The sequence below is a fragment of the Chelonus insularis genome, unplaced genomic scaffold (genome assembly GCF_013357705.1).
Source record: "Chelonus insularis isolate UGA/USDA-ARS -01 unplaced genomic scaffold, ASM1335770v1 contig_339_pilon, whole genome shotgun sequence".
NCBI lineage: Eukaryota > Metazoa > Arthropoda > Insecta > Hymenoptera > Braconidae > Chelonus > Chelonus insularis.
In genome coordinates this window covers 567,044-578,826 of record NW_023276505.1, presented here as the reverse complement: position 1 = coordinate 578,826, position 11,783 = coordinate 567,044, and the positions used below count along the sequence as shown (strand labels likewise).

The 11,783-nt window shown below is 28.7% G+C and overlaps 5 protein-coding genes across 6 annotated transcripts; all 5 read left to right on the top strand.

Moving 5' to 3' along the window:
* Positions 1–87: 87 nt before the first annotated feature.
* On the top strand, positions 88–2,103 carry LOC118066327 (uncharacterized). Its single transcript, XM_035082277.1, has 2 exons — positions 88–301; positions 371–2,103. The coding sequence occupies exons 1-2, from the start codon at positions 119–121 to the stop codon at positions 1,985–1,987; spliced, it is 1,800 nt and encodes a 599-aa protein (XP_034938168.1). The 5' UTR covers positions 88–118; the 3' UTR covers positions 1,988–2,103.
* Positions 2,104–3,202: 1,099 nt separating this feature from the next.
* LOC118066270 (uncharacterized) lies at positions 3,203–6,444 on the top strand. 2 transcript variants are annotated; one of them, XM_035082191.1, is made up of 5 exons: positions 3,203–3,445; positions 3,538–4,777; positions 5,038–5,725; positions 5,811–5,978; positions 6,059–6,444. In XM_035082191.1, exons 1-3 carry the CDS (start codon positions 3,236–3,238, stop codon positions 5,052–5,054), a joined length of 1,467 nt encoding a protein of 488 aa, XP_034938082.1. In that variant the 5' UTR covers positions 3,203–3,235; the 3' UTR covers positions 5,055–5,725; positions 5,811–5,978; positions 6,059–6,444. The 2 variants fall into 2 exon arrangements, with proteins under 2 accessions (XP_034938082.1, XP_034938081.1); XM_035082190.1 differs by having other exon boundaries at positions 5,038–5,738.
* A 564-nt stretch (positions 6,445–7,008) lies between these two features.
* Positions 7,009–8,123, top strand: LOC118066271 (uncharacterized). The gene is made up of 2 exons (XM_035082192.1): positions 7,009–7,351; positions 7,706–8,123. Exons 1-2 carry the CDS (start codon positions 7,091–7,093, stop codon positions 8,015–8,017), a joined length of 573 nt encoding a protein of 190 aa, XP_034938083.1. The 5' UTR covers positions 7,009–7,090; the 3' UTR covers positions 8,018–8,123.
* A 269-nt stretch (positions 8,124–8,392) lies between these two features.
* LOC118066273 (uncharacterized) lies at positions 8,393–9,037 on the top strand. Its single transcript, XM_035082193.1, has 2 exons — positions 8,393–8,557; positions 8,711–9,037. Exons 1-2 carry the CDS (start codon positions 8,528–8,530, stop codon positions 9,008–9,010), a joined length of 330 nt encoding a protein of 109 aa, XP_034938084.1. The 5' UTR covers positions 8,393–8,527; the 3' UTR covers positions 9,011–9,037.
* Positions 9,038–9,481: 444 nt separating this feature from the next.
* LOC118066333 (uncharacterized) lies at positions 9,482–11,694 on the top strand. Its single transcript, XM_035082286.1, has 4 exons — positions 9,482–9,672; positions 9,790–10,036; positions 10,111–11,001; positions 11,152–11,694. The coding sequence occupies exons 1-4, from the start codon at positions 9,571–9,573 to the stop codon at positions 11,388–11,390; spliced, it is 1,479 nt and encodes a 492-aa protein (XP_034938177.1). The 5' UTR covers positions 9,482–9,570; the 3' UTR covers positions 11,391–11,694.
* The last annotated feature ends 89 nt before the right edge of the window (positions 11,695–11,783 follow it).

Genomic DNA, 11,783 nt, shown 5'->3' with positions numbered 1-11,783 from the left:
TGATATGTTATTTTTATTCAGCACGATTATCACGATAATTATTTGAAACACTTCCTACAAGGGACTATATGTAAGCGGTTTGAAGATTCCATGAATCAAAGTGGGTGAAGAATTCATCATGAACAGATCTCTCAAAGGAACTTTATCGTTAATTTTGCTTTTAACTGCAATTTCTGGACAGTTATGTCAAACTTATCCAGAAACTAGTGCCAGTAAAAATGAAGAAGTTGCTGAAGAATTTCCTACTAATGTTCAGACGCTATCTCAAATTGAAGAAGAAAACACAGAACAAAGTTCTGAAGTAACTATAAAAAATTTATTATAAATTAAAATACGATGTAAAGTCTTAATGAATTGATTTTATTTTCAGGGAGATTTAAAGAGACAAAGCCGTAAAGTACCATGTCCTTTTCACAAACTGAAATCAGGTCTCAGTAAAGCAGCTGCCATTCCTTGTGGAGCTGCTGCAGGAGCAGCAGCTGCTGCTGTAGCAGGAAAATCAGTTGGAGGAAGTATCAGTGGAACATCAGTTGGAGAAGCATCAGTTGGAAGTGGATCTTTTGGAAGATCATCATTTGGAGGATCAATTGGAGGCTCAGACACGACTGAAGTTGAAGGAGGGGTTCATTTTGGTCTAACTGATACTTTCGACATATTGAATGATAGAATGTTAGAGATGAGTGCATCACTCCACGGTGCACTTAGTAGTATGCAAGACCTTCTTGGTGCAATGCCCACCATGTTAGAACGTATTCAAGCTGAGATAAAATCTATAGATGCTTCACCTAAACTGCGCTACGATGTAGTACAAACATGTGATAATTATGCTCAAACAGAAAAAAGTGTTTCGGGCATTATCAATCACATTTATAACTCTTTTAAACTTCCTTTTTCCAAAGGAGGACAAGTTCAAACCAGGGGTAATTTTGAAATTGGTAGCTGCTTAGACAATATCAAAGCCAACATGATGAACTTTCTTGCAACAATTCGATCGTGGTTTTCATGTGATAAGTTATTCTCATCTAATAAAGGTATTTCCAAACTGCAGTCTTACATTCACAGTTTTCCATCTAGTTCTCAATGTAGTGTCTTGAATGGCTTGGGAAGATCATCTGGTAGTTATATACTTGTTCCTCATGGAAGTGGTGAAGGACAATTTGGAGTTAGAGGTTCAGGAGGCCTCAGTTTTAATAGTAATAGTCAAATCAACGAAGCTGTTATTGGAAAACAAGTTCAAGAACTCAATCAAATAATTAACCGCGTGAAAGAGTTGCCTGGTATGATTACTTCTTTAATAGAAGAGGTGGAAGTTGGAGTAAACAATCAAATCCGTTTAGCTACTGCATCACAGAGAACTTCACCGTACGTAAGAACTGTTCAAATTGCTCCAGTATATCATGTACCAAATTATCCACAATTAATAGGATCAGAAAATATTATGTCTGTAAGACCTTCTTTATCGGGACAAGCAAATATTAATATTAATCAGAAAAGTTCTAACATCCCTACTTCTCAGTCTCAATACTACATAACATCACCACAGCAAACTCTAATATCCGCACCTGTAGCTTGCTCTGGTCAGAGTATAATTGACAATGTTTATAGTAGAGTATCTACTAGTCCTATCAAGAAAAATACAGAAGCTTATCTTTTGAATAGGTCAGTTGGAAATATTAATTACGACCGATCAGCTCTTGATCTTCTGAATATCAGAGTTAATCTTTCTAGAGATACACTCTATACTTTACTTAAAGGACATACTCCTACTGCAGGAGATATTATCATATTAAATTTAACAGATGATATAATGATGGTTGGAAGTCCTAGTGACGATTTTAGTCTTGTTACATTTACTTTTATTTATAGAGGCATTTCTTCTAGAACAGCTCATAATAATAATGTATTTGTATGGAACGTTTCTGAAGATGATTTTTCATGTAATCCAAATATTTTTAATGATATTGTGGCTCATCTTGTTTATGGTTAATAATATGTTTAATATTTTTAGTAAATTATTTTAAAAACTTGTATGTAATATTATTATATTTATTCAATTAATGACAATAGATGATGTGTAAATAAAAAAATCATATGCACAATAAATTATTTCTTATTATTCCAAATCCCTTATAACTGATTATTTTATTAGAACAATTTTTAGTAAAATTAAGATGATAATTTTAAAAAATTGAAAACTAAGTAAATACAACATTCAAAATATCTTCAATAATTAAAAGAAATTGAGAATATACTTTCAAGTATTATCGTTCAATAAATGTCACTGAATGTCATAAGTTTTTGCAATATATCTTTATAATGTTCTCTCGATATTTATGAAAAATTTGAAAACTAATGATTCTGATAAATTCCTTCAAGCTTTAGAACAAAAGATGAACGTAATAGTTTCAAATTTTACTAACTGCTTGTAAAAGATATTCAAATAAAAATTTTGATATTCATGTCTAATTGTCAGCTACACAAATATTGAATTGTTTATGATTTAAAAATTTGTACAAATAAATATCAATAAAAAATCTTTAGTCATAAAAATTGTACTGTATAACGATCAATAAATAATAATATACGTTCAAACATTGATTTAATTTTATTTAATAGTCCAAATATGAAGAAATAATACTTTTCATTGATTGTCAATTAGTATTGAACAAAGAGATTGGCCTTGATTCTTACAAAGTTAAGTAGGAATAAATTTCAATTGGAAATGAGCTGAATGAGTTGGACAATAAATTGAAGGAGCCAAATAAGGAAACCAAGCCAACATAATGAATTATTGAAAATCAATAAATAAAAAATTATAAATAAATGATTGTAAAAAATGTATAATTATTTGCATATAAAATCATTTTTTACAAAAAAGATTAAAAGTATGTCTTTCCGCCTTCTGTTTGATAATTATTGGTAAATAAATATTCTTATCAGTTGAAAAATTTTGTAATTACATCAGATTTTAAACAAGTAATCAGTTTTTAATTTTATCTAATTCCTATGTAATAAATACGGATGTAGCAACAAGTTTACATTTAATCATGATATGATAAATGTACTTTTGACCATTTCTCTAAATAAGATCACGTAGATTAGCGAACGCATCACTTCAACAATCTCATTATATTTTTCCGTTGACGTGCCTAATCTCTCCAAATAAATGCTGCCAACGACTATATGAAGAGCTGGTATAATTTTCCAGGATCAGAGTAAGACCGAATTTTTCATCATGACCACTGTGCAGGTTGGCTTTTTTATCGCCATATCAATAATTTTTTGTTTAACTTCTGTAACATATTGCCATCCAAATGAATCAAGAATTAACGAACATCAAAGTCAAAAACTTTCAAGACTTCTCAAACGAGAAACTTTAAGTGATGTCTATCATTCATTGGAAGCTTTTGAGAATGACGAGGAATCGTTACCAGATAATTTTCAGGTATTGACCATTTTTACAATAGAAAGTAAAACATTAGAGATTTATTGAAGTAATCATTTTAATTAAATAATTCAATTTCATGAATTTTTTAGACTTCTGCAAAACGTTCCATTAGCTGCAAATCTGATTCTATTGAAAAACCAAAAAAAGAGGAAAAAAAACCAGAAGTAAAAGTGACTTCTTCTAATAAAAATGATTGTCAAGTTGGAACCACTCATAGCCCAGAATTAACTTTGAGTCCACAAGTTGTATCAATTGATACTACTCCAAACAAAACTTGTATAGTAGACATATTTCGAGACACGGATTCTTTCTTTAAAAATGTGAATAACAATTTAAGATCATTAACTGACGAATTATCTAAAGTATACCGGGATTTAGCAAATAAAACTTTAGAACTACAGGCTTTGACACAAATTACGAATCCCACTTTTTTGGATACAAACAATGGTAAATCAGCTACAGATATCAGTGCGTTAGGTGAAAATATTACTGAAATGAAAAAAAGTTTCACACAAATGATTCCAACTATTACGTCAATAACTGGTATACTAGCTCCTTTGAAGACTCCTGACAGTGTTACTACCAAAATTTCGACTTGCGTAGAAAATATTAAAAACAATGTGACAGAATTTGCAACGAAAATGAGAGTAAGAATTGATGGAGCGAATAATTATTTTAATAATTTTCTGAATCAAATTAAAAATGCTGTAAATCCTTTGAGGAATTTCAATGTCACAATTCTTGATAGAGTAAAGGAAAAGTTAAATATCAATAGTGAAACCAAAAATCAAACTTTAGTAATCGAACGACTGATAAAACAAAATGCTGCTCTTGGAGTACTTGGACAATTTCTAAGTCAATTTACCAAAGCGATTAGTGGTTTCTTTCATGTTATTTCAAGAAAATGGTCGCACGAAAATAAACATCCACATCACCATGGACTAGTTGGTTCAATTAAACATGTTTTTGGCTGGCCGTCACATGTACATCCAGAACCTAAATTCTTCCATAGAATATTTAGCTTACCAAACTTACATTCGAAGCATCATGATGAACATATTTCTTTGTTAAAAAAAATTCTTAAGATTCCAGATCATCATCACCATCATCCTGGAAGTATTATTAAACATCTTCTCAATTCTTTATACTCTATTTTTCATTTAAGTGATCATTGTGAATGTCCACAAGATTCTAAATCTACAACATCATGTCCAGTGAGTCATTTCTTCAATTGGCTTGGTAAACCTACTCCACACCACCATTATCATCATAAGCATGCTCCAGGTCATATCAATTTACATCATAATGTAGTGAAGCACAAACAGCCAGGTAGTTATTAAAATATTTGTGTTTTTGATATGAAATATTTTAAAACAATTATTGACTCATAACATTGTTTCAAAATGTTTACATGACCCATATCTTAAATTTCAATAATAAAGAATTTGCTGACTGGGTTTTTTTGCTGGTGTTCATGGCTAATCGTGACATTTTACTTAAAAACCCAAGCAGATTAAACTGATTCAGTTAAATACATAAAATAAATTAGTGGAAAAAATGTGTTCTATCAAAGTGTTTATTTTTTCCAGCATGTTCTTGTTCTTAATTATTAATGCTCTGCCAGATAGAGTAACACCAAGACCTCTGAAATCTTCAGCAAAAACAAAAAAAATGTCACTATCTGGATCACCAATTCAACAAAATTCTATAGAAAAAAATTATCGGCCGGAAATTCGGTTTATCATTGACATACTAAATGATTTACTCATTAAAGAAAAATCTGAAACCCTTCAAAGATCGAAACAGAAGAGGAAAACTAATTCCAAAAGAACTAAAAATCATATTTAAGTGGAAATGGAGTGGAAAAATATTTATCTTGTTTTATATATTATTGAATAATACTTTATAAATAATATTTAATATTAATTAATTAAATAATATAAATTATCATTAATGTAATTAAAGCTGTTTTAAATAAAATTATCATAAGATATGTTGTGAACACTTGGAATTAATATTAGTCTGCTAAAATTGATGGAAAAAAAAAAATTAACATTGAGTTTTCGATAGTTTCATCAAGAAATTAATTGACAGGAAATAAAATTGATGGATTTTTATCAAAGATTCATAATTCTTGATAAACTTGGAACTATTGAAATAAAAATTTCTGGATTGTGACTCATATTTTACATGTAGAATCTGTTTACAACTTTTACACTTATTTCATTCCACGTATTGAATATCTCATCATTCAAATAATTCAATACAGTCATAGATGTATTTTGCTTACGTAAAAAAATATTTTGATATAATTTGACCCCTTGATTCTCACAGCTCGTTATCACATAAAAGACTGTTTCAGAATGCTGAAGAACGTCAAAGAGTCAATCTACCAGTAAGCGATTATTTCTCGTAGAAACAACTTGAACACTATTTATTGATTTATTTTGTTAAATTTAAAAAAACCAAAACAATGGCTCGATGGTTTATCTTTGCTCTTGTTATAGCAGTTCTATTCATTTGTATTCAGGTATGTGAATGGTTATGTTTTTAATATCTGTTTTTTATTAAGATTGTAATATTTAGTTTTAATTACCAATTGCCTGTTAGGCTGCACCTGCACAAGAAGACACCAATGCTAATAAATTGCAGGAAGTTTACACCAAAGCTATGGAGAATATTAGTAAAAATGTTGAGAGTATGATGAAGAATCCAGAATTTCAATCACTTGTAAAGGAAACTTCTGCATTTTTTGAAAAAGCTGCAGAAAATATCAAAACTGAAGCTGAGAAGCTTATTCCAAAGACAGAAGAGCCTGCAAAAAATTAAATTATCTTATTCAACACAATTCAAAAAATTAAACATTTAAAAATTTGATAACAATTTATTATGAGAAATAATTGTTTAACTAAATTTCTTAGTGGTTTTGTAATCGTAGTATTGGCTCTAGTATTTTTGTTTTTTGTATTACTCTAATAAAAATAATTAAAACTTCACTTATGGAATTTTTCATTTATTTATTTTTATTGCAAGAAGTTTTTATTTAAGTGGTTAAGAAAAATCAATAAAAAATAATAATCAGAAAGGGCGATAGATATTGATAATGATTTTTATATTTAGTTCTTCTCTCACTTGTTTGGCTCCTATATTTTTTTTTATTTCATTTTTTTTTATCTTGACCTGACCTCTCTGTACAGTTAAGATGTCACAAATTATCATCTGTATATCTCAAAGATTGTACGATACGTGACAGAAGACTTTGAATAGTTGTATATCATTTGTTAATCGAAAAATTATTAAATAAAATAAGAAATATTAAATTAACAAATTATAAATAAAAAATATAACTAAATAGTATCAATATTAACTTTTAAAAATTATGTAATAGGAAGTAGTTTTTAAATATGAATAGATAATTAACATAATTTCAAGAACTTTGGAAGATTTTTTGTGTCATAAGAGGACAGATGAACAAGAGAAGAAACAGAGATGATTCGTAATAAGCACTTTGCCCTCAATGTTATTGATAAGCGATCACTATAAAAGAATTCAGCATCTGAACTGGATGTATCAGTCTCACTCATCGAGTCGAAGTGATTTAATTATTTATTATAATCAATTATTTAATTTATTTTTATTACAATGAAATACGTGTGTGGGCTCTTATTTGCTACTCTTGTGGCTCTGACTTGTGGGTTTCCTAATGGCGAACCTGAAGAAAAGCCCAGTAATCAATTGGCTGATTTAATTACTCAAGCGCAAACAAGTATTCAAAATCTTGGAAAAGAACTTCAAGAGAAACTTAATCTCCCTGATCAAGAGACTGTAGTTAACACCATCAAAACTCAGAGTTCTACTTTGGTAGAAAATGTTCAGAATTATATCAAAGAAGTATCTGAAAATGTGAGTATGCTTTTTATAAAATTTTTTTCTACACGATAAACTTTTACATACTCTTAATTAATCTAGTATCAAGAGATAAATGAGCAATGATCCTCACTTCTACATTGAATATCATTTTGTATGCATAATTTATTCCTTAAAAAATATTTAAATATTTGATTCATTTACTTTTTTCTGTCAAAGTACTTTACATGTTACAGAAATGAAGTTTTCATGAATTATTGAATTTTTTACTCCAATATGATTTGAATATTCATTAGATTGGTATTTTTGCGAAAAACTTTAAATTCAAGCAGAATTTCACTAAACCAAAGTTTATAAGGATTAAACTCAATAAAATATTCATTTTTACAGGTCAAATCAAAGAATCCAGAATTAGAAAAAGCCTGGGAAAATGTTAAAGAAAAGCTCACTCAAGTGGTCGATGATATCAATAAGCAAATTCCCAATGCTAAAGAACAAGCTACCAAACTTCAAGAAGTAGTCACACATGGTCTCAATGTTATTGTTGAAGAGTCTGGTAAAGCTGCAAAAGCTATCGATTCAAACTCAGAGAAGGTTAGAGAAGATATTGCCAAGTTCACCAAAGAAGCAGTAGAAATTGCAGTTCAAACTACCAAGAATCTAGATGCACAGTTACGTAACATGACAGCTGCATCAGCTTGAGGACCATCAGCAAAGAATTATTTTTAATTGATTAAAAATAACAGCTTAACTTTAAATTGTTATTTAAAATTGAATGATACAATAAAAAATCAAAAAAAAAAAAAAACATTAAATAATTTATTTAAGACTTTTAATGTAATTTGAAAAATTACTTCTTGCATTGATTAATCATAAATAAATAATTGAAAGTATACAAATGTGTCATAATCTACTTTTCTTGGATAGAATTACATCAATTTATATGTAGAAATTGGTCAGCTAATTTTCAATTGACTAATCAAATAATTTCGATGATTAAGTAATTTCTTATTCCAATAAATATTACAACTATTTGTTCAGTTCATTTTTCTTTCCTTGCTAAACATTTCACTTTAAAGTAATATTATTATTTTTTCGACATTAAGATATTAATTTTCACAACAATATTTTCAAATTACGTCTGGTTCCTGTTATTTTTAAAGATTTCATTACAAAATCCAAGTGAATTTATTTGATTATTTCCTGAAAATAATGAACGTGACTTTACCAATAATATTAATGGTGAGTATTTTTTTCAAAAATTTTGGTGAAGTAAGAAATTAATGTTTCAGTTGTTTCGAAAATTATTAAGAATAAAAATAATAACAATGTATTGTTTAATTATTTAGCTAAATGTTCTCTTTGTTAAATTAATAGTAAGTATTTTTTTTATAGATGATAGTTTTATCTTGCAATGCTGAAAGATTCACAAAAGATCACAAAGAGCTTTTAGACAAAGTATCAAAATTCATGCAATCTCACCCAAGAGCCGTGAGATATTCTGAAACACGTGAAGAACGATCAGAGAGAATAAATAATGGATTGGAAAACATCGTTACATTTTTCAATGTTGTAGGACAACTTGATAACTTCATCTCTGAGAAGGCCAAAACTGTTATTAAAACACTCAATGCCATTTATAATGTTAATAGTGATGATGATCAATTATGTGTGAATTGTCATAATGATTATTAATAAATCTTATTATATTACTTAAATAATATCAATTTTGTATATTTATAATTGTATTTCATAAATAAAAAAATTTATTGATAAAATTATCATCTACTAATAACCCAAACAGTACTATTTTTAATTTTCATTTATGGTAAATAATTAAGTAGCATGTGTTGAATAAATATTTAAATAAATTGACTTCTAATAATTTATTTGTTGACAAACTTTCATTAAGTTATGAATTAATCAAATTTGTTATCACTTGATAACAAATATTTACATTATTAATGCAAATACGATTAACTGAAGCACGTGTCTTACGTAATAGAGAAGTCTTTCTCTCTGATAATAAATCAAAAATATTTTTTAATTAATCCTAAAGTTTTATTATACTTTGAAAATCTAATTCGGAAGATGTCATTGCCAGATTCGAATGCAAACTATATAAATACAGCTACGAACTTTCTATGAATCATTTAATCTAGACCTTTCAATACTTTTGTACTTGAGGAAAGGATTGTTAAAATTTTTTAACAAATAAATTATTTACAAATAGATTTCTAATAATTAAAATTATCATGAAAAAATATTTTCTGTGGATTTTTTTCTTAAGAATTGCTTCTTCAATGGCAAACGATTATTGTGACTTATGTAAGAGTCATACAATGTGTGAGTTCAAGGTAGAGTCATTAATTATTTGTTAAAGTTATATCTGGGTCAAAAAGAAAGAAATGTTAATTATTTATTATAATATTTTGGTATTTTTTAACTAAATAATTATTTAAAAAATGATTCAGGGTCAAAGCCCAACATGTGGTAAATATGTTGAAAGTGGAATCACAGCAGCAGAAGCTGAAGAAATAGTATTCCTGCATAATCTTTATCGTTCTAAAGTTGCAAATGGTTCAGTAATATGTGGATCACCAGGCCCTCAACCACCTGCAGCAAATATGAATGCTCTAACGTGGGATGAAGATCTTGCAAAAGTGGCTCAACGTTGGGCTGATCAATGCAATTTTGATCATGATAAATGTCGACGAGATGGTGAGCAAAAATAATACATTTAATTATCATCAAGTAATTTTTTATATCAATATTAATTTTTTTATCATAATCAGCTCGATTCCGAGTTGGACAGAATATGTACGTCAACATTGGTCCAATAACAGTTGACTGGAGAAAAGCAATCAAGTCTTGGTATTCTGGAGTTCTTAAATTTAATAAATCAACAGTCGATAGTTTTCAATCTAACATAAATACCAACTCCTACACTCAACTAGTCTGGGCAAATACTAGATATGTTGGCTGTGGACGTACAATTTTTGAAACTACTTCCAATGACCAAGAAAACTCCCTAAAATACGATAAATTTATTTCATCAACTATAAATGGCTCGAAAAACAGAACAACTAATAAACAGAGTGACACTGACGATGCTAAAATTACTCGACAGAAAAGAGACTATGCAGAATATTTTGGTGAAGCTTCATTGAATGAAAACGCGGCAAGAAGAGCTCTGGGACCATTTGATCCTATCTTTACACAACAGAGAGATCAAATGAACCAACAGTCATCAGTTCAAGGCATTCAGAACCAAAACTATTTTTCTGCTGATCAATATGATTCTCAACCTACTTTCTATCAACAACCTTTTAGAAGTGATATTCGATATTATTATACAAATCGACAGCCTCAACCAGAACAGCAAAGTTATGTTCATTTATATCAACCTGAAAGCAAAAGCTATGATCCAAGAAACATGGCTAGTTATTCCTCTGATTACAGTGGTCATTCAGACTTTTTAAGAAGTGATGAATCAAAAGCTCTTCTTGCTGAACAGTTACTTAAAGCATTTGGCGAATTTGTCGATAATGAAGAGGCTGGATCTTTGGAAGATGAAAATGATTCAGAAAGTCAATTTGAAAAGCGTATTATGTTTCATCCTAGGTTTGGATTAGTACAATATTATGGTGAAAAGACTCCTAGAATTGCAAGATCAGTCAATTCAGGTATAAATTTTATTTTTGTTATTAATATTATAACCATACTTTCATATTCTTTGTTCCTCTATCCTAGAGTTAGAATTACTTTTAATATAATTTGGTATAAACAATAACTCAACTTGATGGTTTTTCGTTATAATTTAAATTATTTTATAGAATACTTCTCTGATGACGATGGTGATGACATTGCATATGGAAGACAAGAAATTTTAGAAAAGAAATTTCGCCAACAATCACCGGCTCAACATACAACTCTAACAAGAAAACAAATACTTGTTTGTAATTACGGCCCAACTGGAAATGTTATTGATCAACCTATTTATATCAAAGGGAAACTATGCTCTGAATGTCTCCCGAATACCACGTGCAAAAATGGACTGTGCTCTTATAATTAGCTTAATGAATTTTTTATGATGATGACGTTCTCATATACTATGTTTTTGGAAAAGCACATTTTTATCAATGATTCATCCTTTTAAACAGAAGTCATGTAACTTTTAATTCATATATAATGGCATACGTATTATTTTGATATTTATAATTTAATGATCGTTAAAAATCTACTTTTCTTATCATTCAAGTTATTTTATTACATTATAATTACTTGAGCTATTTAAAAACTATTTAAAGATTCAGAATAAAATTGTCTGAATGAACTAATTGAATGAATAGAATTAATTCTATTTAATGAAAAAGATTTATGTAAATCATCATGTCTGTATATAATATATTCAACATGACCCAATTAAATAAATAATAAATACACTGAAAAACCTTTTAGTTACCTT